Source organism: Pyrgilauda ruficollis, unplaced genomic scaffold, assembly GCF_017590135.1.
Source record: "Pyrgilauda ruficollis isolate IOZ18807 unplaced genomic scaffold, ASM1759013v1 scaffold25, whole genome shotgun sequence".
NCBI lineage: Eukaryota > Metazoa > Chordata > Aves > Passeriformes > Passeridae > Pyrgilauda > Pyrgilauda ruficollis.
The window spans coordinates 16,555,087-16,582,771 of NW_024523822.1; the positions used below are offsets into that span (position 1 = coordinate 16,555,087).

The 27,685-nt window shown below is 35.2% G+C and overlaps 1 protein-coding gene across 3 annotated transcripts in view; it reads right to left on the reverse strand.

Moving 5' to 3' along the window:
• TAF2 (TATA-box binding protein associated factor 2) overlaps positions 1-27,685 on the reverse strand; it is a 58,670-nt gene that overhangs the window by 17,168 nt on the left and 13,817 nt on the right. For all 3 annotated transcript variants that reach the window (XM_041470710.1, XM_041470711.1, XM_041470709.1), the window contains exons 7-21: positions 27,182-27,366; positions 26,499-26,612; positions 25,041-25,140; positions 23,413-23,498; positions 19,776-19,911; positions 18,601-18,755; positions 16,272-16,386; positions 16,062-16,171; positions 15,339-15,404; positions 13,168-13,420; positions 9,648-9,788; positions 8,200-8,310; positions 6,739-6,932; positions 5,985-6,124; positions 1,218-1,287 (exon numbers count right to left, since the gene is read on the reverse strand). In XM_041470710.1, the coding sequence (XP_041326644.1) occupies positions 1,218-1,287; positions 5,985-6,124; positions 6,739-6,932; positions 8,200-8,310; positions 9,648-9,788; positions 13,168-13,420; positions 15,339-15,404; positions 16,062-16,171; positions 16,272-16,386; positions 18,601-18,755; positions 19,776-19,911; positions 23,413-23,498; positions 25,041-25,140; positions 26,499-26,612; positions 27,182-27,366 (1,976 nt within the window). The remainder of the gene's footprint in view (positions 1-1,217; positions 1,288-5,984; positions 6,125-6,738; positions 6,933-8,199; positions 8,311-9,647; positions 9,789-13,167; positions 13,421-15,338; positions 15,405-16,061; positions 16,172-16,271; positions 16,387-18,600; positions 18,756-19,775; positions 19,912-23,412; positions 23,499-25,040; positions 25,141-26,498; positions 26,613-27,181; positions 27,367-27,685) is intronic.

Here is a 27,685-nt window from a genome sequence, read left to right on the forward strand (position 1 = left end):
TTTTTTGCACACTGACTTGGAAATTTACTAAGATGTAACACTGGCAAATAAACTCCTTACATACTGATACCAAAGAATTTTTAAATGACTGTAAATGTTTATGACTGATACAAAATGGCAGGCCCAAAAACAGTGACTTGCACATTTTCCTGGAAACAAACACTATCACCTCTTATGTTACATTGGTTTCTGAAGATCCTGCACTTACCATGCTGCTTACAGTATTTACAGATTGAGCTGAAAGAAGATACATTTTTGTTTCTTCAAACTTGGCCTTGAAAACACTTAATGAATTCTTTGTTTCATTACTTATTATTTTAACATTTTTTCTCTGTACAGCCAGCTTTCACCTTGCTGTCTTACACATTTGGAACAAGAAGACTCTTGCAGATACTTCTTTTTTTTCCCCATTCTTCTTTTAGAAGAGGCTAACATATCACACTCAATTCAAAATTTAAATTCCTCTTTAAAAGAATACAAATAAAATTAAATCTCCTTCTTAAACTGAAGCTAAACCTGTATTTATTTCTATTAACAAGAATGAGAGAAATGAAACAGAACAACCTTGGTATTGGTAAGAAATCACCTATATAGAGAGTAAAAGTAGTATTATTCAACTTTGAAACTCAGTACTTCAATGGTGGTCATAACAATAAGATGTTGGGAAAAAACAATTATTATGAACCTTGGTGTTCACAGGTTTGTAACGAACATTCTAAAACACCCAACCATTCATGTGAAAATGAAGTTGAAACAAGAAATACTAGAAATTTCACCATATTTTCACATGATCCTTTCACCCCATCTACAGTCTGACAATTGCTTTACACCCTTTGGTGTCCAAATATTGTGTGCACTATGTCTTAGCCTCTGTCTTTTCTAAATATCACAAAGTCTTTTTTTGCCATATACAACATCATATTTATACACTTTATTTATGATCAGGAAATAATCTCTAACTTCAGACTTCTGCCACAAGGTAGAACATAAAAGACAAAAATAACATAATGCAGAATAAGAATAGAATATCCTAATTTTTGAGATGTGAACTGTTGAAACATCTAAACGTGTTTCAATTAATGTAAAATAACAAGAAGGAAAAACAGTTTTGTGAAGAAGCAGTAAAGGATCTGATCTATTCTATCGATCCCAGGTGAAGAATTTACTTAATAGCTTCAGCATTAGTAAAAAACCTGTCTCTTTATTAACTCACTTACCTTATGTAGGGTACAGGATCACTTTGAACCATAGAGAGTAGCCACTGTAGTTCTTCATAGCTCCTATCAACTACAAATCAAAATAAAACAAAATGCCTATTAATATATATTAACTGGAAGGACTTTGATGAAGACAATCATGAGTTCTTGAATAAGGACATAAAGAGCATGAAGCACTGCAACTAAAGAGGAATTCCACTAACTATGCAACAAATTCAAAGTAAAAAGTGTCTTACCTTACAGGAAACAGAAACATTTACAAAACCCTTACATGCTTCAATTGTTCAATAACAACCAATTTGACTATAAGCATGAGCATTCACTGGGAAATTCAGAGTAAAGGCTCATCTTGATATTGTGTGCTTCCTAAAATGAACACTATCAAATATCCTTTCAACAATCAGAAGCATAACATCTTCTGTAGAGTAGATAGAATTCTCATACACAGGAATCTGTGAAAGATTACTATGTTTACATAGGACAGAAAGAGGACTACTACAGGGCTCATATAAAACTGCAATCATGCTCCCATCATTAGCCTTCATTAGTTTTCCAAATCATTATACTTTGCAGCTAAAATGGATTTTGAAACCTATCAGCACATGCTTGTAGAAAACTGGAAACAAAGTCAGCTTGTTAGTTGGAAATGTAACTTACATTATAAAATTCCTTTGATCATCAGAGTAATATTGCAAAATAGGAAACTACATGGGAAATCATCATCACTCATTACACAAAACATGAAAGAATTTTTATTGTGATCTTTTTGTCAGGTGCATAACTGTAAGATTTTATAGCAGTATTATCTTCTCATTTCTTCAAAACAATGAAGACAGTGTATTAATCATTACTGAACAGAGGTCAAAAAACATTTCTGTTGCTTTCCATCTTGTGGTACCAGCAATGGATTTCTTTCTTCCCCTAGCCAATTGTATTTTTAGCTCTAAATACCTCAGTTCAACTTTTCTTCCTTATTTTGGTTTGTTTTCAGTCAACAATTTAAAAATATAACTTCTTTAGTCCAATCTATTATTTTTTTTTTGTTATTTCACTAGAGTAAGTTGCTTTTGACAGAAGAGGCATTTATTTATAATATAAGAACCAGCACTTCATTCTATTACAAGTTTTAAAAACGCTTTGGACAACTAGAACATAAGACCCTTTCTGGGCTAGGAGAAGGCAACTAGATTAAAATGCTGCTTAGAGGATGGCTGGACAGTCTTTTGCAGGCCACTTGCAAGTCAGCCCTGCTCTTCCCAAATCCAGCCAAAACAAAGCTGGTTACACTGTGAGGCTCCACTAAGCCCTGTTTAGAAGCAGAATGTATTAGTTCCCACAGTGCACTGCTCAGAACATGGCTACACAGTTCTGGATGATGCCAGACCAAATTTGTATCCATACACATCAGAATTATAATCTCAGATTTGCCTTAAAAACCAGAAATCTTTGAAAAACTATGCAGGAACATACTTTTAAGGGATTAGTGACTTCCTGTGCTCAGCTCAATGCACAGCTGCTCTGCCTGGCTTGTGACAGAAGGCAACTAGAACACTGCAAACAAAAGTTGTTTTGCATGGAACAAAAATAGTACTTTATTACCACACAGCAAAGAATTGCAACACTGCAAACATGAAGTCACAATCATTAACAAACTGTAATTATTTTGACTAACAAAAGGGATTTTAAAATGCTTTTAAATTAGAAAATGAAAAGTCTGGGAGATTAATCCTTTAGGCTGATTGTACTGGAAAATAAAACCAAGTAAAGGATGTGTTGTCCCAGATGCAGGACCTTGCATTTGTTTATCTTCATCCAGCTCTTGCTCTCCTGCTCTCCCAGCCTGCCCAGGTCTCTCTGTGAGATGTCTCTCCCTTCTGACGTGTCCACCTTGCCACAAGCATTCTCATCAATAAACCTGGTGAGGCTGCTTTCAATGCTGCTCTCCACATAACTTCTGAAGATGCTCCCTGGGGGACCCATTTGTGACAGACTGCCAGCCTGAGTAAAAACCACTGATCACCACCCTATGAGTGTGGCCCATGACCTGAATTCTTACCCACTGCACTGACCACCCATCCTGTCTGTAGGTTGCCAGTTTGTCTATGAGAAGGCTGTGGGAAAAGCAACGTGTAGATTTTCATACTTCTGGTAGATATAAAGGCATGTGATTGCTTTCTGAAACAAAATCCCCTTGCAATTTTTTTTTCAAATTGCAAGGAGTGTTGTCTCAGTTCTCAGTTGCAGCAGAGCATCTTTGACACTGAACATTAACATTCACCAAATTTGATAATGGTTATTTATTTAGAATAGTTTGTTATCTCTTCTAAGTATGCAACTGCCTTGTTCCATGCAAGTAACTATTAACAGTAATATAGCTCTCACAAGTTAACTTTAATAAGTAAATAAACTCTGTTCACTTCAATCCATTTTAGATAAACTGTCCAAGCCCTTGTATACTGCCTCAAGCATTTTAAAAAGTTACCATTTCTCAAAAAAACCCTTGCTATTAATGGCAAAGAAAACAAGTTACTCAGTTCCATGGAGAAATGATTTCTTTTCAAGTAACTCAAAAAAAGGTAGTGTTATTCCTACTCTGAAAGTTCCACCCAGAAAACACAGACTTTCCTTTTTATGGAAATTACAAAATCTGTCAGCTTCCTTTACAAGAACTGTTAAAAGCCAGCTTTGGCACAAGCAACAGGCACTTGATAGCTGCTGGTTTGCATCCAGTGTAAACTGGAAACCAGGTAACTGGAAACCAGGTAACTGGGAACAACGAGAATCAGATCTCTTAGCAATAGATGGCCAATCGTTTCTCCTTCCAAAGCCAGGTTTAGGGCTCTGCAAGACAAGCACTGCTAACTTCTCTATGGCTAGAGGAAGAAGTCAGTTGGCACACTGAGTTTCTGGATCATCCCTCCACCAAAAACCCACCAGCCTTACAGCAGGAGCAGGAGCTCCTGTGCTGAGGGCTGGAAGCTGGTATTTGAGAAATGACTGATGACCAGCTAGATAGTAGGCTGCGTGGTGAATTGTAGTGACTTTATAGAAGATGGCTATTTGCATCTGCTACCTCTGCATCAGAGAAAAAAGCTGTTAGCAAGGGGCAAGGCAGCTAGGTACAGCAGTATTCCAGTCTGTCATTATCAGATCTCACAGTGAGCTCAGTCAAAAACTGTTAAGCTCAGCCACTGATTTCAAGTTTCAGCTTCCTGTAGGTTTCAAGCAAATTACTCTATTATCTTGCATATATAACATCCCGTTTGATCAGCTGTTTTAAAGATGTATTTTATTACTTTGTAATACACTTTCTTATTTGAGCCAGTTATTAACCATAAATACCATCCATAAAAGGTCAAGAATTTAATGAGAAAACATTATTTCTATCAGTTTTTCTTTCCACAGGGTGGGATGAATTAGTGAGGAGATTGTTCTAAAGGAAAAGAGCTGATGAGTAAGCTTTCTATTCTCCAGCAAATATTTCCACTAACATTCTGTGAAGGGTGGAAAAAAGCAATTAGCCCACCAGAGAGAGATATGCACAGCACTAGCACAGTTCTGAATTCTAGCAGTGTATCACTCACAGGATCACCAAGTGTTCTGTGCGCAGTGGATTAAGGATACAGAGTTTCTGGTGGATTACATGAAGGAGCCTGCTGGGTGCACAGCCTCCCTCACAGTTATCAGCTGTTTGGAATGACAGCCTGCTTTCAGTCTGTTACTGGATGTCTGAGTTTCACCGAATGTATCCACTCAAAGATTCCAATTGCCTTAAAATCTCCCACTGCTTATCTAGTTTGAGAAGTCTCTGGATACAGAGACAGAAGTAATGTCAAAGTAAGACAGCCCTTAAAAAAATGGAGAAAACAATTATTTGTGTAATAAGCAAAGGAAACTCTCCTTTACCCTGGAAACAAAACAAACCCATGAAATCTGAGACAGAATATTTAGAAATCCAGATCTACCCATCTGCTACAGAGGAAGAACTGAAGGATTTGGCCACTTTGAAAGGTATAAACCTCCGAACACAAAAGTACTACAAATCTGCTGAAGAAAGAAAGACTAACCCAAATAAATGAACAGGACAATATAATACTAAATTAATATAATACTAAATTAACTTTATGTAATGCAAATCACTGATGCTGTAATTTCTAACTGCCATGAGTAATCTGTCAGGATTGAGTATCAACTACAGAGCATCCAAGAAATTGTCCAGGGATTTTTTTTTTCATGGACCTGCAACAGTCAACTAGGATAAAGGTAATATTAAAAGAAACTAAACATCTCACAAACATAAGCTATGCATAAGGAATGGCAAAACAGAATCAGCCAAAATATCTCTAGAATAGTCTAAGTTTCCAAAATTTATAACCACAAGGTGCATGCAAAAAGCACAATTAAGATATCAGGAAGAAAGTAAAGCAAAATCAATGACTTTGACTAGCAATTATGGCTGAAATCAACTAAATCAAAGTCACTGAAGTGTTAAAGACAAATTACCAAATCCCCTTACTGCCACTCATTATTTCAAAACATTGGCATCTCATTCAGTCTGCAAAGCACTGAGAAACAATTCTCAGTACATCTTCGTAACACTTGTACTTGCTGGGACAAAACAATAATAGAAATCTCCATTTCTTATTAACACACCTGTCACCATATAAGCTCTTCTGGTGGATACTATTTGAACCTAATACTAATGAGGTAAGCATTACATTTGTACGAGAATTGTTACAAAATGTCAAAATACTTGGAAAAAAGTACCTTTGGTATAATCAACAACAGCCTCCAGCGCTGCTATCCGGACATCGACGAAGTGCCCGTACTCTGCGTAGGACTTGAAGAGAGCAGGATCACTTGGGACATGACCATTCTTCTGAAGCACTCGAATAGCTTTTAAACAGCTAGAAACAGTAGAAGAATAAAAAACACATCAGCTTTATGGAATACCAGCCAAGAAAAATAAAATTACTTTCTTCCAAATCAAATCTTCCACTGCAAATCTTCTGAATTATGTTATCCGCATTAACATGTCTAATATGCTACAATTTCTTTCGCAGCATTAACATACAGCTCTTATTATCTCTGAATTAGGGAGAAACACAAACAAAATTTTCCACTCTGTCAAATCCATTGCTTGGTTTCAGTACAGCCATGATAACTTAGAGAAATCACAGCTCAGACGATGTTGCATGCCCTACAGTTACTGTTACAAGGCAAAACTTTCATAAATGCTCTTCTTAAAGAGGCATGGGATGACCAAATTATGACTGCTACTAAAGGTCTACATTGACAAAAATTAATGCTGAAAAGTAAAGCAATCAAGACAAACTTGCATTATCAGCTTTTGAAACTTGAAAGGAATTTGACATTTAAGATTAAGACTAAGCTAAAAAGCTAACTACAGAAAAAGCTAACTACAGAAAGTTACATAAAACTCAGAAAGGTACTACTATCTCAAAAGCTAACTTCAGAAAGGTACATAAAACCCAAGAAAAGCAGTGTCATTAAACCACACCTGACTGTGATAGTATGTCTGTAACTGGGAAGAAGCTTCTCCATATTCAGAAAACGTGTAATTTCCTCAAGAATAAGTCGTACATCAGGATTTAAGTTATCCAATGTTCGAACTTCATTGTTCACACTGACTGCAGGAGTCACAGAGTTGGCCAGGGCATCAATCAGCTCAGCACGGTAGTAGTTGTCTGAAAACTACATAAAACCAGTATTTAACAGAAGAAAATATAACAATATACATCCTTTCAAAGCTAAGAAATGCTTAAGCCCTGTTACAGAACATATCTTAAAATTAAGATCATGGGAAAAACTGCATAAGAAAGGAAAACAGGAAAAAAAAAAGGTTCTGAAATTCATACAAGTAACCCAGCCAGCAACTTCATTCACTTCTGAAGTGAACTAATAAGCTCACTTCTGCTTAGTGAAAAAAAATTGCACTTCTTCATCCACCCCTCTTACCTGGGCTCATAGTTTCACCCCTTCCATTATGCTGTCTTTTGCATCTGTTGATTGTGTTAGTAAGCAGCAAAACATACAAAAATAAAATTTACAAAAAGCAGAAAGAAGCACTGGATTTGAGTATTAGTCACTCAAGAAGGGACACGTGGAAAAGTGAAGCTGAGATGTCAGCACATGTCACCCCTTTCTGTAACTACTGATACTTGCATGCATGTGTCCAACTCTCTACCTCTCCCCACTAATCAAACTTATTTCAGTAACAAGCCGCACATGTCTGTTACTGGATGTGCTCTACACACAAGAAAAAATTAAGTTTTAGACACATTAGACTGGTTTCACTTCACTTTGGATACTTAATTGGGAAGATTATGCTAGGCTTCTAGCTATAGAGATAGAATTCTGTATCACTTCAGGATCTTGAAAGTCATTCAATCATCTTTCAGAAGTGGTCTGTTTGGGAAGGAACTTGGAGTGACAACATTTCCAACTCAGATGGTTCAGTTTAGTGATGGAACAACATAAACCCATGGTTCACCTGTTATTTAACCAGATGAAGACAATCCAGTTCTGTGAGCTAGAACTGATACTGAGAACACAGAATTCCAGAGTCCTGTATAGTGTTAAAAAAGATTATGTCCATTCCTTGCTCTTTCAAATACTCCTCTCAAGGTGAAATAAACAGCAAAAAAACAGTGCTGAACTTCTCATGCTACATTTTCTCCAAACACTTTGGTCTTTTGAAAGAAAAAGAGTAAAGCAAGAAAAGTATGTGTGCAAATGAAGACAAGTATTAACAACAAGCACACAGAGCTTTGAAACATCCAGGAAGTGCTGCCATAGAAATGTCAGCTACAGAATATTCTCTAACATTTACCACATCACCTTTTTATCAATTCTGAGCTAGGTACTTGAAGTAGTGGCATCAAACATCATGCAGTGTACTAACTAAAACTTTTTTCATCAGAAAAAATCAGTAAGAGATTAAAATAAACATTGTCTTTACCTTATTCTTCCTGTTATCGTTATACTTGATCAAATCCAAAATAAACATTAAAACCTCCTTAGGACAAAGGTTGTGAACATCTCTCAGAAGGGCCATGGCAACAGGCATAGTCTGTGTAATAGAATTAACTAATATCACTCTTTACATTATTAAAATGATAGTTGCATTCTGAAAAGAGGTACATCCTGAAAATCAGCAATCAACAAATTTACAATAGCAAGTGTCTGAAAAGATGTATTTACATAATTTTTGAAAGTCGGACCATGTACTGTATAATTTTGAGATAAAATATGTAGCTATTGCTCAGTAATTAGACACAATACAGACATTTTAAAAAAAAGTATACCCAAAAAACAGATTCTCAAGTCAAGACACTATCAAAAAGGTATCAAATGAAAAATAATGAGACACAGAAAATGATGATGGAACTTATTTTGAGATAGACACTGAATTTGAGTGTTTTCATGTGAACACAATGTCTAAGCTTCCACTTTCATTGAGACATACAGACCCAACAGGGTCAGTGAAGCCTGAAGAATTATTAGCCAGACAGCTGTTATTCTGATTAGGTATTTATTTTAGAATGAGCTAACCAGATCTCTAGGCTCCACTCAACATAGATTTAAGAATCTTATTCTAGACCTACAAACATGGCACACAGGATTAAAAATGGAGAAAAATGTAAGATTTAGTGGCAAAGAATGAACAATGACAAAAAAAGCAGAAAAATACAAAAAGAAGGTCCAAGAATAATATGAAGAATGAAACAGTTTTGGACAGAGTGAAAAAAACAAAATTTGAGTCTTCTACAAAATCAGTAATATGAAATCTATGAAATAAGAACTCAATCACCCAGTCAAGTGAATCTTGAGAGAAAAACATTGTCATTAACCTTGTTATCCAATGAACAACCAAAGGTTACAGTAAAAAAACCTGTGCTAACAACAAAATAAACAGTGGCAATATGTGATGTTGACAATAGAAAGAAGAGGATAAGAAGGATTATGTAAAGTCTTGAACTAAAAATGTCCACCAATTTAAGAGTTATAAGATTTCACTTGCAGTATGGTATAAGAGCTATTAAAGAATAAAGGTAGTTGCTGAATTCACCTAAAACATAAAATTAGTATCCTCCTTACAGTCCTATCTAAGAATGAGCTCACAAATAATTGCAAGTAATTATATAATAATATATAATTCTCCATTCTTCTGAAGAAACTGCTAATTTAACTTCAGGTAATCAGAAAAAAAATAGCTAAGAATTTGTTAATTAATTTTAATAAGATTGAACAAACTGAAGCCATATGAGAAAGAATCAGTTACTTTGATTTTTATTAAAGAGGAAATCAGATTTGTGCTATCCACATTCCAGTAACCCCCAATTGTAGGAACATTTTTGTATTTTTGACAATTCTTTCAAAACGTTCATTGAGAAAAACAAATTTTACCTTTTGAAGAAAGTAGCTCTGAAAGTTCATGAAGTTGTTGGTCTTCACAATGTTTGGACAAGTCTTACAACAAAACATTCGGGTAAAGAGTGACTTCATGGCTGGTGGTCCTGTCCACGTACTTACCATGGAATTTGCAATCTGAATAAGTAGGGGGAAGGGAAATCATATTAACATGACCACTGCAAGTTTAGTTTGGCTGTAAAAAAATACACATTTCCCATCATCAAAAAGGGTAATTGCCAAGAACATTCTCTCCTTTAAATAGATACTTACTTTCATGAGTGTATTATCTTATATTAGCTAAGTTTTCATTGTCATTCCCAATATATCTTATCTACATTAAAGGTAAGTTTTATGGAAATTGTTCCATTTGGAAGACATCTGCAACTAACTATCCTTCCATGATAAACTTCTGTTCTTAATTATTTTCTCTTTTATATATTTTAGATGAATATTCTGTGTTTACTAAGCCAAGTTCTCTGACTCTACGGAAGCCAGTGATGGAAGGGGATTTTGCAATACCAACTTCCCAAATTTACCCTGCCAGTAACCTCAGCCTAGACTACAAACAGGCCTCAGCCACCCTAAGAATAAAAGACCACCCCTAAAGTTAAAGACAAGGCAGCTCCCTCTAACTTTAATTGTCATTTATTGAAGACTGTGCACTGAGAACAACTTACTGCTATAGTCTGCTTTGGTGTAAGACAGTTAAGCTTCCACAAAGACAAAACTGCTTTTTGTGCCTTCCCAGCATCCTGGGTTTCATATATTTGCTATAAGAAGCAGAAAGCCTGCAGACCAGAACAACTGTGCCTGCTGATGGTTAATCTGCCTGATGTGTGTGTGCACACAAACAAACGGGACCAATGCACCCTACAATGCAGCAGGGATTCCCATTGTTACAGACCCACCACAAACTAAGGAAAAATCTGTTCTTACAAAGGAAAACCTGAATTTGATGATTTCCTTCTAAATTAGGTAGCTTGTTTCAAAGGCTATTACATATGCAGTAAGTGAAGAAAAAGCAAGAGGCTATCTGAACACGTACAGGAATCCACTTTACCATTGCTTTTGGAGAAGTGAAGTGCTTTATCACTAAAAACCATGTTTCCACCTAAGTCAGGCTTCAAAGGAAAGTTAAAGAGAGAAAATACTGCAATTGATCTTCCCCTTGCAGTAACTGAAGTGTTTAAAATAAAGATGCAGGTACAGCTTTTTCTAAAAGCTACAGTAACTCTTCCTGCAGAGGAAGATTAATCCCAAAGATTGCTTAGAAACCACGATAAAGAACTTAAAACTATAAATATTAAATTTATGTAGCAGTGTCCAGTAAAACTCAATCCCCAAAATATCCAAGTGTATTATGTGTACAAGATACTCACTATTCCATTAATATCAGGGTGTACATTTTTAAATATTAACTTCATATTGCAAGCATTTAATTTCACAAAGTAGTTAAACCATCATCTTTTCAGTATTTTTTTGGTCTTATCATGTGTTGTGACCCATTTGATTTTCTCTTTACTGACAGAATCTGATTTTTCTACTTAGTCTACTGAGACATTACACATTCTGAACTAAATGTAACTGCACATTCCCCATACAGTGGCACAAATTACCTTGTTGCATTATTTCTACTTAAAAAGGCAGGAGGTACACTCCATTTCTGCACCATTCAATTCAGTACAGCATAAAAATATTGACTAAGTTTAACTCTCATGCGCATCTATGAAACTCCTCAATGCTTGGGAGGGAGAAGTTTGTGATGGCAGTGTTCCTGTTGCAAAGTTTATAACACACCACCTACTTTGCAATGGATCTGAACTGGGAAATCAGCCTATGTACCCTCAGGAATTAAGATTGTGACATTATCTTCTCCTGTCTCTATTTGTTATTTGTCCTGAAGGACTCAGGAATGAGACTCTGTGTGTGTGCACACATGTTGACACATATCCTTAATTTATCAATGGGGATTTAATATGTCACCTGGATACTTCACTGCTGAAAGACTGAAGTCCTTTTTTACAATGAGGTATATACCAAGAAAGTACAGCAAATTCAGTTTGACAATTGCATTGTTACATATAATTTCTCTGTATCAACATGAGTACACTGAGAATATTTGGCAAAAGTAACTGCAACCCAGCTAGAAATTGCAAATAAACAAAAAAGAACCCTCATCCGGAATAATCAAGAGGGATTTCGATTTTTTCAACAAAGAATACAAATCCTGGATATTTACAACCTGAGAAAATTAAACTCAACAAAAACAGGAAGTTATTATTTTTAATGTCCTGATGTTGGAATCAGTAATAGAATGTATTACACTTTCCTCCCAGGTAACTTACATAAATATATCTACAACTTTGTTCTGCCATGCTCCTTCACCTTGATTTAATGTCACAGCCATACTTTTTGCTTGCCTTATCTTCTTTTCTGCAAGTCAACCATCTTATGCAGAGACCCAAGATTTTCCATACAATTACAACTAAACAAAACCAGCAATGATTGTCTGCAGCCCAACTGCCTAAGAAGTTAAAGATAGAAAAAACTATAGCATTTAAATGTTGCAACAACTGCTCTTTTAATATTTACCTGTGGAATATATACTATTAAATATTCCAAGTGAATTTGTTATATAAAGTGCATATTTTAAGTCAGATACTGGCAGCACCAATACTAGAACATACACTGGCAGTTTCATATCAGTGTTTCATAATATTAAAATGCTTTGTCAAAAACACTGCAATTTTGATTTTCAAAATATGGCTGAAGGCTTTATTTCTGTACAGGATCTAAATTATTCCCAACATGTACACAGCAGAAAACAAGCTATATGTCAATAATCTGAACTCTATAAATTGTCAATCAATATGTCTTCATGTGCATAAAGTCCCCAATACGCCATTTTAAAAATGCATGTTTTTCTGTGTCTCCACCCACTTGTTGTAAAATTAGGGTTTTACTAATTTTCATTCTTAATGCTAATTTAATGTGCAAGAAAAAAATTTTCTCCATTTTCAAGGCAATTATTTGGCTTTTTAATATTTAATTGTATACCAACTTCATGTTTATTTTGTGACCCTATTCAATCTGAAATGACATAGAGCAGCAATCTGAAGGTCAATTAGGAAAAGATGAATTTCAGCACTTCAGAATTCTCAATAGACTGGCCAAGGAACTTCCCACTAAAATAATAAAAAATATACTTTGGTTCTGAAAAAAAAATGAAACAAAAGTCTTTTATTTCTGCTACTTAATGAAATCTGGAAAAATCCCCTGTGGTTTTCATGTCTGACATCTCAATTTTGACAATTATGAAAGCCTTCTGCAGTCTCCATTTACAGACTAAAATAATACAACTTTCCTTTCAAATCAGTCATGTTAAAAATACTTGGCAAATCCATTTAAGAAGCTAAATCTCAAGCCAGTTTAGGAACTGTGATGAGTTTTGACCCATTTCCAGCCATTTACAAACTCTAGTGGATTTCCTCCCTTACTCCCATGCACACCTCACCTTTGCAAGGCAGAAGCAGGCCAGCATTCTGACCCGGTAGAAGCATTGCTCCTGCTCCAGGATGTCAGTCAGCGCAAGCCGGGATGCCGGAGTAGGGAACTTTTCCAGTGCCAGAATGGCTTCTTCTTGTGCCACCACATCTCTCTCATATCTCAGCTGATACTGCCACATGAAATCAGACTGTTCAAATTCCACCTTCCTCAGTACTGACATATCAGGATCTATTCTTATCCAGAGCAAGGGGGAATCAGCACTAAGACAGACATAAAAAACATTAACAGCTTACAAAACTTCAAGACTGTAGAAATTCTAAAGATATTCTAACTTGTCATGAGTTATTTGTAAACTATTTAAATTCAAAGAACCATAACAAAACACAGGTTAGAGAGAACTTTTGAAAGTCTCCTGCTCCAATCTCCTGCTTCTAGGATGGCAATTTGATAGCCTCCCAGAGCAATCTGTCCAAAGCTCTAATACATCAAAATGAATACAGTGGTTTAGTATTTTTAACCTACAGATCTTTGTATATGGTGAACTACTGTATGATCCCAGTATATTTAATTCTATTTGCTTGGATGCTACAATTTTCATAACTGATAAACACTTTATTACCTTCTAAAGGTTAAGACTACCAAAAGCAAATAATCCAAGAAAGAATATCTGGTGGTACACTTTTGTAAAATCAATAGATGTGAAACTCCTTTACAACCCCTCACACACTATGATGTTGAAAGCTGACAAGGGTAACCAAGAAAATTATTATAAAAATCAGGATTAAAGTTATCCCCCAGATAAAATGACTCAGTTGTATTTCATCCTAACATACATTTTATACTTTATTATTCACATGGCACTGTGACTGCAGAAGTGATTTATAGGAGCAACCAGCACAAATTATGCAATACATTTTCTTACTCATTCTTCCATATAAAAATCACAAAATCAAAATACCAACAAGGCATTAGGAGAGAGTTTGGACTGATGAAAAGAGCATAATTGTAAATATTATGTATATTTCTGTATATGTTTGTAGAAAATCCAGAATTCCTTCCAAGTTAGTAGCTAGAGAAGAAACAACAGTAAAAGAGTGTATACACAAGATTTAGAAAACAGAATGTGTATTATCCATCATACATGCTTGGAGCAGAGGAGCCCAAACTGGACAGCAGAATGACCACACCACAGATGAGGTTACCAGGTAAAATGCAAGTGTCTCATATAAAATCCTATCCCAGTTCAAAGGCCATTCTAAGATCACTGAAGTCTCAGCTCAGGGTAACGCAGCAGGGACCCCACCATAAATGATCAAAAAACAGTCACAAATATTTAGGGTAATTATCTCCAATACAATTAAACTATTTATATATCTACTGTCATATGGAAATTATAGCAATGACTTGCTCAATGTAAATAGGTCTTACAAATTTTTTTCTCACCATGTATTAGATGAGGTTAAATTTATGACAATCTGCAACACCTTCAAGATGACAAGCAAACTATCCTTCCTCAGAGAGACACCACTGGCTTTCAAGAGCAGATTATTTACTTCCCTCAGGCAGAAAACCAGGTGCCAACACCTCCCCTGTCTCTGAGGGTACTGCTGGCTCCAAGTCAAGGAGGGTAAGGCAGGTATTTACATTGAGCAACAATTTGCTTCCAAAGAGCTTAACAGTTCCAACTGAAATTAATGTCAGTGTGGATTTCAGTATGAAGCACTTCATCATTATTTTAATCTAGAGGAATTCTTTTGTAATTACAGATTTCGGGAACCTGTCTGTATTAGTGGCAGTTAAATGGTCTTCATCAAGATCCAATACAAATTGCTCTCACTTTGTTTCAAACAAATTCTTGTTTACATTTTACCTATGAAGTCAGCTGAAAGGCATCATCAGAAATGTGTTAGAGTCAAGTAATTTATTATTACCATATCATGCCCAAGATTTTTTATAAAATCTGATTATATTGGTTAACACATCCTTTTTACACTTCACCAGCATTTCCCCAGCTACAGCAGAAAAGTTTCAGCAAAGACAGAGAAATGTGGGATAGTCTTGAAAGTTGTCAGTCATATAATAAAGTACAACTTTATTATCCAATCTTCAAAACAGCATGCTTTAGACAAGGGAAGATGGCTCAGGCTCACACTGAGAAACTCCAACAAGCCAACTTACTCCATAGCAGAAAGATCCATGTCCACCTCTTCTCCATTCATCAGTGGAATCTTTTTCTTCTTATTTCTATTAAGAAAGAGAAAAAAAAAATATTACTTACCAGACTGGCAAATATATGCTTATAAATGAAGTTTAAAACTGCAAAAGTGCTCTGTGCGTTTCACCACACAAAAGCGTAATGCTCTCTCCAGCAAAAAATATTCACAAATTTGAGCTATGTATCAATTTCTATAATTTTACTCCCACTATTTTTACAATTACACATAAACATAGAAGTTTGAGAAGTAGAATTCAAAATAACTATTAAAATGCATTAGAAGATGGAGAGACTCTATGTGGGAAGTATGTCACTTTTCTTATTCCTTGGGTTTACCTAACAGCCCCAGCACTCTCTTCACTTGAGGCACTCCTCTGGCCTACATTTGTCTTCCCTCTAATTTGTGATTCCCATTCAAAAGCATTTTGAATAATTTGACTAATTAGAGTCGTCATTCAACTTATTCTACATAAATTAGGTCTTCATAAAACTTCTACAAAATGACTTATAATTATGAGCTGTGTAAGGCTTCTTGCTGTCCTTAAACAGTATGAAATTCTCCACTTACATCACAGGTTAATCTTATTTAGTAAAATTAAGAAGAAGCATATATTTATCATCAAATGCCCTGCATGTTTTCATAAATCCACAGAAAAAATACCTGCAGTTTGTGATTTAGCTCTTACCTTCTGCTTTTAGAATGGCAAGGTATATCATGCTTAAGACTGTTTTCTTCAATCTGCAATGTATGGTTGAATGAGCCATCAAGTTCTTGCACTGTCACTTTAAGAGGACCCTTCAAGTTCACAAGATTTTGTTATTAACATTAAACTTATGCTTATTAATGTACACACCACACTTGTACATGTAGGTAAAATATGGAAAATGGATCTTACCACATATTTCTGAGTCCCAGGAGATGTGTAATCTTGTTTTATTTCCAATTCCAATACATTCCGTTTTCTATTAAATGCAAAGCTACCATAAAATTTTACCACTCCACTCTGATCTCTAATAAGCAGTATAGGAATTCTAGTGCACAATGCAATAGTTATAAAAACCCATAATTCTCAATTCTTAATGCTTGCTTTATGCTTCTTTATTCCTAGAATTTCCCATTCCAAGAAAATTTGGAAATGAAATCACTCATGTTCATTCACGAAATTCTGGGGTGTTACATTCCTGAAATTTTTTTTCTTTAAATAGCTCTTTAATGTCCAGTCGTGTCTCTTACGGAGAAAAACCAAAATGAAATGAAAACTACCTAGTACGAAGAAATTAATTTGAAATGAAAAACTATTCTGGACTCCACCACATCCAATGTCCTTGGCATGCTCTCAGAAAAAGTAATTGTGTAAGACTTCAGTAATTTCAATATGGTTTTATTGTGTATTTTAGTTAAATAAAACTAAGGGGAAAATGTAGACATTAGTTTCTGTTTTCTACCCACACTACATTTAACTCATTATTTTATTGAAGTTTTCCAAACTGGGTCATGTGAGCATTCACATGTGTGTGTATATGAGTTCACACACACAGGAAAGTATACAATATGAATGATAAAAAGTAACAATCTCACTGTAAAATTTTGCCCAGGCAATGATTTCTTCAAGACAACTTTTCCTGTGAATAATTTCATCATTCATTTCTGTATCACAGCCATTACGACACTTGACTTGTAGTAAACTAAAACACTAAACTGAAGCATTTTAGTTTAATGCACACTCTCACAAGTCTCTGACAATATGAGCCAAAAGCAAAGGAGGAAAATCTGTTCTTTCATGTCCCAGCATTTAAGGGAAGAGCTTGCATATTCAAAAACACTTCTCGTACAGGGGTTATTAACTTTCCTCCCAAAATCTGGCCATTAGGCTAAGTACCTCAGACTGGTTCTGTTCATGGATGCTGCCTTCATGAAGCTCTGGGACTTTGTCATCAGGTACAGTTTAAGACATTTTTAGTGGTTTTCCAGCACAAGGTTTACACTCAGCATCAACACAGCCCTTGCTAATGGCATAAGACAACACTAGTTAGCAGCAGTAAGATTTCTTCCCAAACAACTTAAAGACCTTTCGTGATCTTACAAAGTGGGAAATCCATTGTCACAGGAATGCAGTGTTTGAAGCATGGTAGGGAGGTTGCAATCATAGGATTAAATACAAGTTATAGTTACCAGGATCAACCTTGGGGCCAAAGTATGGAGAATGTGAAAATAATCCCCAAATGTGTGAAGTACAATTCTTTCTTCCTTATGGAACAGATGTAGTTAAGATTCACCCAGCTCAGACAGTAATGCTGACATTTAGGTGTCACTGCAGTGTGAATACAGAACTCCTATTTTTCTCAAGTGCTTGGCACAGCAAGGTATGTAAATTAGAATAATGTGTATTTATACTTTATGAACACTTCTGATGCAAATAAAATACTAATCTCTCAAATTACTCTACAAATACTATTTATACAGTGCTTTTTAGTTAAGATATTGAGATGCATGAACATTGTTAAGTCAGCTCAAACAAATACCTTCTTGTGTTGTCTGTTACAACAGTAAGGTATGTTTTTGCTGCAGTCACGTACAATTCTAGCCTGGAGTCACATTAAATAAAACTAACAATGAAACATGTTAAATGGAGCCACTTCAAATTTCCCTCTGTATCCATTCAAAACAAGAAACCTTGACTAACAACAAGAACTTGACTAATATCACTTAAATTTGAAGAATCAGCACACAGAGGTATATTTTACCTGAAACTGTGCTATTAACACACCCTACCAAGCTATTAAAGTATATTGTAAACTAATAGTCTGTGCTTTAGGTTACTTATTTCATGGTGATTTACTGGAAATCACATACTAAAATGCACCAGACTATAGCATTTTCCATGTCCCAGTTCAGCATATTTCTATGGGCAGTGTCCTCTGGAATCCTTTTAGTATAATTTGGCCTTAAATTGCAGCAGAGTTCCTGTGCTTCTTTCAAAGGAAAACTTAAAATAATGAAATCCCTTTTAGTAAAGAACATGCAAAAAAGCCAGTATAGTTCAAAGGACTACGAAAAAATTGTGAACTTGTGGCTCACATATCTATCTAATTCACAGAATAAAGTACTTAACTGTTTTATGCAAAGATATTTCATAGCCTTCTTCACGTTCTTTTGATAGTGCCAATTAAAAAACCAAATTCATTTTCCATATTAATAATCCAGACCAAGAATATAAAGGATACACCCACTGCTTTATTAAAGGTTGGATGTCTTTGCCTGAGACATTTGAGATAGATTTCAAAAACCCAGATGTGGAAACCAACATCTGACTCCACATGTGTGACTGGAACTTCTGAGATGAAGCAGTACTGGCCAGACTCAACAACTTGTTGAAAACCTAAAATGATAAGAAGTTATTACTTTCCCTAAATATTTATATATGAAATAAGCTTTTCTGTTTAGTTTCTGTTGAATTGCAACTAAAGACCAATAAACCCACCTTCTGATAACTGGCTTTAAAAAAAAAAAAGTTTTCAAAATAAAGATTTTATGGGAAATTATTTGCTTGACCATATCAGAAATTTTCAGTCCAAATGTATGATCTTCCAAGTTACACATACATATGCACATACAAAATCCATTAAAAGATCATCAACTTTCAAAAATTATCTACAGTAAAAGAAATCACTGACTCTATCTTCTTTTTCAGAAATTAAACATTCATGAGATTCTCTGCAGTATTTTCAACCTGATCACCACCTAAAATTGCTCTAGCACAGTAACATATATTTTCCTTAAAAATAACCTCAAACCAAGGCAAAAACCCCCAATCCCCCAAAAACCTGAAGCTGATATGAAAACATCACTCATTTTTTAACTGTTTATTTGTAGCACCCTGTTCTTTATAAGGTATGTCACAAAAGATAATTAGTGAAGAAGAGAAACTGCAGTTCTGCAGAAGTTCAGTATTTCAAAATAAAATTACAATCTTCTATTCAAATGCTTCTTCTAATACAAGCATCTAAGTTTCATCTAGCACTGAAAACTTTATATAATGAGAGAGCTGGATCCTCATTATTTAAAATTTCATTATATTAGCTCACAGCAACACCAGTCAGGGACAGGAAAACAGGCTCTCAGTGTTAACAACAAATCAAAGTAACCCAAACCAATTAAACACCTTAAGATTAAAGAGAATATGCAGCATATAAAAAGTATTCTAAGTTATGCATGAGAATAACAGTTAACTTCATCCTAACACAAATGACCAAATGTTTGTGCAGTCCTGCTAAAATTGAAACTACAAATGGAATCCTATGATGAGCTGTTCTCTTCTTCTCTGAACACTATTTCATGAACAGAAATGCAACTGAAGGCAAGGAGTTTTTATATTCCACATAATCATCCAAATACCTACCTGTAACATGAACTCCATGCTAATTCTGTTCTCAATCAGTCTCATAACAAGATGTGCTTTACATTGGAACATAGTGTAATATTCCCAGGACAGTGTATGAGGGTGTTTGATAGAAAAATGTAAATGTGAAGCAGGGCTGAAAAAAAAAAATAAAAAAAACCATCTATTTAGCATTTTATTGAAACTTAAAATGTACCCCAGCAACCAAGCTCAGAGCTGCACCAACAATTATTTAGGTTTTCTTGTGCCGCCTTAGTTACAAACCATGGCACACTTAAAATGACCACTCACTTGTCCAGAGAGGTGACAAGGGTGTATGCACCTGGCATACAGCAAGTACTGCAGAGAGATTAATGGCATATGATAGCTGCTGTGTCGTGCTGTAGAGACAGTGGAAGCACCAGCACACTGAGCAGGGAACCTGTGACTGAGTCTGGAAATTACTCATCAATCAGCAGTCTTCCTGTTCCACTTCCATTTAAGAGTGACTGTATATAGTAAAACTTTTGTATTTAAATAAATAATTGTTGCAGTTCAAGAAAAGTAGGAGATTTACAATTCACAGAACACTTTCATGTGATGGGCCTAAGGAATTTGTTTCCTTTTATTTTAGTTAGCAACTTTATCTTTCAATATTTTGGCAAACTTGGTATCTTCTAAACCAGATAACATGCCAAAGAAGACTAGGCAGGTAATATGTAATCCTTGAGAAGAATAAGACTTTTTTGCCTCCTTTTAAGGAGACTCTTATTTGAGAAGAAGAAATCATTAATAGTCTGACTTCATTTTCTTGATGAACCAAGTCTGTGGCAACTGTATGTTGCTTTGCTATGTTTCTTCTTTTAGTATTTTTCACAGGACATCTGAGTTTTTCATGACTGAGTAACACACATCTGAAGAAACCAGGTTTGCTGAGGTTCACTAGCAAGTGCTCTAGAAATACAGTACCAGCACTTAGCTCCTTGTCTGCAGCCCTTAATATTTCAGATGGCAAGAACCAAGGTAGCTGCAATACCTTAATAACTTTTCCATCATTCTATTTACTGGGAGAACCCCTCGACTTTGCTCATGAGTATCTGTTCAAACATCTTAAGAAGATACAAAAAGAGTAGTGTGTCTAAATTTAAGCAAGTATTACCCTTCTTAGGTACAGTAATTTTGTGAAAAAAGAAGTACGTAGGTTAACTCCTTGTTTGTAGTTGATAAGCAGTTGCTGAAGTTCCCCTTATCACAATTCTCCTGTTATTCTGGATATTTCTCTGTACTGAGTTAGGGACGGATTAGCAACCATGAAAGAATTGAAATTCAAGGAGGAAACTGAGGTTGTGGCTCAGACGTTATATAACAGTTTGGTCTCAGAATAAGAACTATTTATCCAGCTTCAAATTATACAGTTGATTGACTTGTGTAAAATTCTTTTCTTGCAAATTACAACCAAGCCAGTACCCACAATCCCAAGATCCCTTTTTAAATTTACTAAGTATTGATTGATTTTGGTACTGGTTACATTATTTAACTGCAAAACAAACTTAGACAAGTTTGCATTTGACAGTTACATCTTGTAGTTCACTCAATATTAATAGATTTCTTCAGATTATATTTTCCTTCAATCACTATAATTCCACAGATTTTATTGAACTGCCACTAAAACAGTGTTAAAATTACCAGTATGGACCTAGAGCCTCTGTCGAAGTAGATAGTGAAGCAGATTTTCCACAGAACTTTATAATGCTCATGCTCCTGAACACAGTCCAGCCATTCATTATAACCTGGTTAGTAAGTTTCTTCCATACCAAATATAACTATATATATTTCTACAAGTTTTACATTTTTACAGTAGGGTGGTACCAGCACAATCAAAGGCTGAAGAGAACCACAGTCTGAGAGAGGAGGACATGAAATGAAAAGGTTACACACAAGGCTTTGCTCTGAAGCTTTCTTACACATGGCAGTTAATCTGCAGTTTTCTTTCCTTCATTTTCCCAGGCTCTGGGATTTTGTCTTTTAGAATAAGCACTCTGGAGTGCAGTGTTTGTGCTACACCAGACATAAACAGGAAGAATCTGAGACCTCTGTTTTGCACACAAATTAATTTGTGTGTCTGAAGGAAGCTGGGTCTTTGTTTTTTTTTTTTTTTCCCTTGATGACTTATTATGATATTTTACTTCTAATTTACCTGAAAAATGAGATTATAACACAAATTTTCTTCATATTATTAATTGGAACTGCTGTGCTGCAAATACATTTGCCAGGAAACTGCATCATAACAAGCAGAACAAAGAAATTAAATGCATAGAATATACTGGAGAAAAATGTTCTAGGCCCCATTATGAAAATACTTTTCTTTCTACAAATTATCTCTCAGAGTCAGGAACATATCCATAATTTACATACCAGGGAACTCTGCAATCTACAAAGAACAGCAAGTTTTAATTTATACTTAAGTGGTGCTGTGGTTATTATTAACAAGCTGTAATACAATGAAGTAGTAAAATAACTGTAGAAACAGTTTCCAACAATATATCACAGCAAGAAAACACACCTTTAAGAGCATTAGGACACAATTTTGTCAATTATTTGTGTCCAATTCTAGAATAAATATAGTGAAACTAGTAAAATTATCAGTTAAAAAGAGATTTTGATTTTAGTGAATTTCCTTCTTTAAAAATGTGCTGATCTCTAGTTTACTCTCATGTTATTACTGTGAATTTAGTGATTTTCATATTCATTCAGTTCTAAATCCCGAGTTTTAACTTTAAATGAACAAAATCTGGATTCACACACAATCAAATGCAAAAGAACCACTGTTATAGGCAATTTTGGTTGTATTTTCATAAGACAGGGGCTTCTGCTGCAGTAAAGAACAGAAGTTGATGTAGTAGTCTACCTGCACAAGCTCAACCTTGAAGTTGTCCACATGCTGCTTGTGTGTTTCCAAAAAGCAACCCCTTGTGAGGCTGTGTTATATGGAGATCAATTTATGCAAGAAAAGAAAAACCCAGCAAAAGCTTGTCACTGAAACCCACATCAACTTATTGATCTGACATGCAGCAGTATTTTTCCACCTCCAGTGTTTAGTACTTCTCAGTGGGTAGTACTGGTGTATTACAAGAGAGGGGAGGGTAAAATTATTGGGAAAATAAAAACCCAGCCAGTTCACACCAGTAACTAACAGTACTTCTCAGATGACTGATCTAATAATTTTCTACCCCCAATATACTACGAAATCTCAGTCTAAGACTACAAGGTGGTATATGAGAGCAGAAAGAAAAACGAGCAAAGGTACAGAAAGCTGATGATACAATTAAAAAGCCTGAAAATCACTACCCACTCCAGAAATAGCTCACATCAAAATTCTGGCTCTATGTTCTCTCCTATCCTCTTACTAAAAAGCAGTTTCGTAACAGCATTAAAAACATTCATTATACTTCATTTCCTTTGAGATTCAAATTGAAAGGAAAAAACCCAACAGGTATTACAATATACTCAAGATGTACTTTATGTGACTGGTAATACATGCCTTGGGCAGCTCGAGATCTTCAGTCTTTGGCCCTGTGCTACACAACACACCCAAGGCATATATTAATGGCCCCATAAAAACATACCCTGCAATGACTTGCAGCTTAAATAAACATACTTGTCTTTCTCTTTTCCTCCTCCGAATATTGGATGCAGTAAAACTCCTCCAGTCTTCAGTTCGTATGCCACGATTTGATCTAGCTCCTAAGAACAAAATACATAAGTAAGCATAATTTTGAAGAGTAGAGAAATTATTTAAAGAACACAGAAAAGCTTTCAATATTGTTCAAGTCATACCTCCTAATAAGCTTGTTTACAAAGGGAGAAATATTTTAAAATCAGGGATTTTCCTCAAATGACAAACAGTAATAAAACAGTAGAAATTAGTAGTTCATACTTGTTCAGGGGCTGAACGAGGGGCTAATGCCCAACAGTGCTGAACTACATTATAACCAGAGTATTATTATTCAATAAATAAATTGTCTTTGACCAAAAGATAAAAAAATAAATAAATATTTATGTCTAGCCCAAGCTCTGCACTGGGTCTGAACTTGTGTGATGCCAGGTTAAAAAGCACACTCTAAGGCAGGATGTTTGTAAGGGCTCACTGTCACCCAAAAGTCAACATGAATCAAATTGTGTCAGCTTAAGCACAGGAAATGGAAACTGATGCCTGTCTGCAACACATTGTTACAGAATTTTCAAGTGTTTATATGTATTGAGATTTGTTGATACATATCAACTTGCACGCTTTCATATGTTGGTAATACACTAGAAAAAGGACAGAACTGGAGCCTGTGACAGTAGCACCTCTCAATTCTATGTGGACACCTTTAGTTTAGTGTGGACAGATGGGGAACAACATGAGCAACTTCTGCTGCAGACAGCAGTGAACTCTTCCAACAGACTGCCACCCAGTTCTGCTGTTCTCTGCAGCACCCACACCTTCAGCACAGACAACACCAGACTGGTGAACTGAATGAGCATTAGGCAGAGAAGGAAGTGGTACTGGGTCCCCAGGTGAGTGAGGGATGTAAATGGAGCAAATGAAGTTAGGATTTACTTTTTGGAATAGGGGGAGTACGAGAACATGATGAGAGAAATATATGCATGAGAAGATACATATCTTTTTGTGAATAAATATTACTTGCAAGAATGAGGAGTCATTGCTGCTACCACTACAAAGTACCTGTCTCAAAGATTACATTTGGAAACGTAAGCTATAGACAGAAATCTGTTTTCCAAGAAAAGAAATCACTTCAAACAGGGATTTTTTTACTGTTTCATTATTTCATTTAGTACTTCAATGATACTAAAAGATACCTGAACCACCACTGATCCAAGCTAATACTGGAGCCTTTCTGAGCTATATGGATAGCCATCACAGCATAAGAAAATCACCAAATACAAATTCTTATGAATCCTATACTCTATTCTAAGTATTCAAAAAGCAGTATAATTTTTGGACTTGTTTTTTGGTTCAGGAGCCCAAACAAAAAGAGGAAAACTAATTGCATGGAGAGACAACAACAATTATTATTCATTATTCATATGGCAGTCACAAAAATCTCTTTTGGTTTGTATGCTTCGTGTTCTTCCTTGCAGCAAGTGGTAAAAATATTTTAGCTCTGAGGTTTGTCACTACTAAAAAGGTCTAGGTTGCAATGCAAAGGTATATTATATTCAGGTTTTATATTGTATTTGATGCAAAATGTCTGAAAGGTATAAAAAATGCTACGATGTTACCTGTTTAATCCAGTGGCGATACTCATTAACACCAAAGGTCTTTTTCATCCAAAGCCCGTAAATGTAACCAGAGATTCCCTTTAGCACCCATTCATCTGACCTATTATAAGAAAGAAACATGAATTAAATCACTTCAGAGGAAATTTTGTAAGGGATAGTATTTTTGACCAGCTCAAAAATAGCCACAAATTTCAAGAGCTTGTATAACTTCTCTAAGTCAACAAAAGTCTGATGAGCTGTGAACCAATTTATGAAACTTGGCACCTGGACAGAACCAATGAAACTGAAAAGTCAGTGAAAACTGAACTTTTACCACAGAAATCCAGATTAAAATACAAAACCTATTTTAGCTGAAACAATAATAATACACAGGTGAAAATGGACACTAAAGTTAAAGCAACTGCTAATCGATATGATCTTAATTTCTTGATACACAACTCAATGAAGTGCAGAAGACCTGGACAGCAAGTAGATGAAATACCTATTTCACAATTTGGTGGACAGCCTTTTAAACACACCTTCTGTAAGTTATGTTCTAAGAGAGAAAAAACAGACAAAAACTAAAACATGATCATGAACTCGAACCTTAAACAGAAAAATGACATTGTACACAGAATATGATGAAGTAAATATCAAGAACACATGAACATGGAGTCATTATGAAGAGTGCAAAAAACTGCCTTCATCACAGAAGTAGGCTAGAAATAAAGAATAAAGCCACGGAAATTACAACAGTACAAACATCAATTTAAGAACATGTTGATTTCCCTTGTTTTTAAGACAAGTATGCCCTGGGACATAGACTTTTGCCATTAAAAAAAGTAATGGGTAACTTGTCCCCAGTAAATAAAGTGTATGCAAAAGAATTTAAGAAAAATATTGATCAGAATTGCAGGAGCTATTTGGGGAGGTGTTTTCTGAGACATGGAGTTATAGCCACCTTAGCAGGAATTTTCCTATTTGACACTAATCTGCAGGAGCCATTTGGGGAGGTGTTTTCCATGGAGACATGGAGTTATAGCCACCTTAGCAGGAATTTTCCTATTTGACACTAATTTCTGCATTCTCCCCCCTGAAAAAACTTAAATTTTTTAGTTCTGTGCTCTACAAGTACTTTTCATGCACTCTATACTTCATCATCCAAATATCTAACAGAAATTGACTGATAATGCAAAAGAATTAGCTTTCTAAAATTTTCAGATGCCAAAGCACACTATAACATTCAGGAAGATATATTCAATCTATACAATCTTTGGAACTTTTATCTCTCACATTCTCCTTTCAAAACAACAAAAAATACTAATGGATTTTAATTTATTGAGCTTATTATTCTTACATTTTTCCCCATTTTTGCTTTTTTCTACAATTACTGTTTTACTTATTTTTCCTATAAAACGCAATTTTGCAAATTAAAATTTGAGCTTCCTAGATCCTCCCAATTTATGGTAAAATACTTACCAGGACATTCTGGATATGAAACATCCAAAGAATTGCTGGGCCAGGGCCTGTGCCAAGCATCTCCTTGTCAGTGGAGTTTCATCTATAATCATTGCACTGTGCAAGAGATTTGTGCTGGACCACCAAAGAAAGAAAAGAACACAACATGAGCACTGGCTCCAAAGAAACAGAAGAGACCCCGCCTTAAAATCCAAAACAAGTAAAATAATTTCTTCACTGTTTTTTTCAGTGAGGTAGTAACATCTTTTTTAATTTTTAATAATCTTAATGCAGGTAGATCTCCTGCTATTATCATCCATACACAACTCTCTGTACAGAGTTTAAGTAGTTTAACTGGTGACACTCTCCTTGATTCCTGATACCTTATTCCAGCCGGAGGAAAATAAAATACAATCAAACTTCTGCACTTAATTTGAGATTAAATACTTCATGCATGGCATTTCTAATTCAGAAGGAAAATCACTGCCATTTTTTTCTTAAAGTAAATCTAACATCTTTATAACAGATAAAACTGGAAATGGTGTTAAAAGCCTGTAATGTCAATAAAAACAAGCCTTTTCAAACTAGAAAGCCCAACACTCAGGCTACAAAAATAACTACAGTTTCACACATTTCTTAACAGTCTTGGATCTAGAGCTTCTAGGCCTGTGGATTTAGAAGGAGCAATTTTCTCAAATACTAACCTGAAAATACTCATGGATGCATAAGCAGCTACTTCAACATAAGCTTCATCTATAAAAACAGTTTTGAAACAGGAGTAAGGATAGCGGCAGGTAAGAATCTCCTCATAAAATTCAAACACCTCATGAAGGTATGACGTGGTATGTTTGAGCAGTGGGAGAAGTTGTGGTAAGCAAAAGTGAGTCACCTACAAACAAAGGAAAATTTATTTTTATTATTTTAAAAATTTTATATTTTTTTAATTAAAAACAAGACCTACAAATATATTTAAATACATAAATATCAAGTATATTATATATCTCAGGGAAGAAACCCAATTTCAACTAAATCTGCCCCATAAACTAAGACATAAATGGAATTGCTGCTTATTTAAAGGCATTTGTTTTTGGAGATAAATTTAAATACAGGCATTAGTAGACAAGCTTTATCATATGACTGTACTGAAGAAGATTGATCTAGAAATACCCATTATTGGACTAATATATACTGACTGCAACATGAAACAC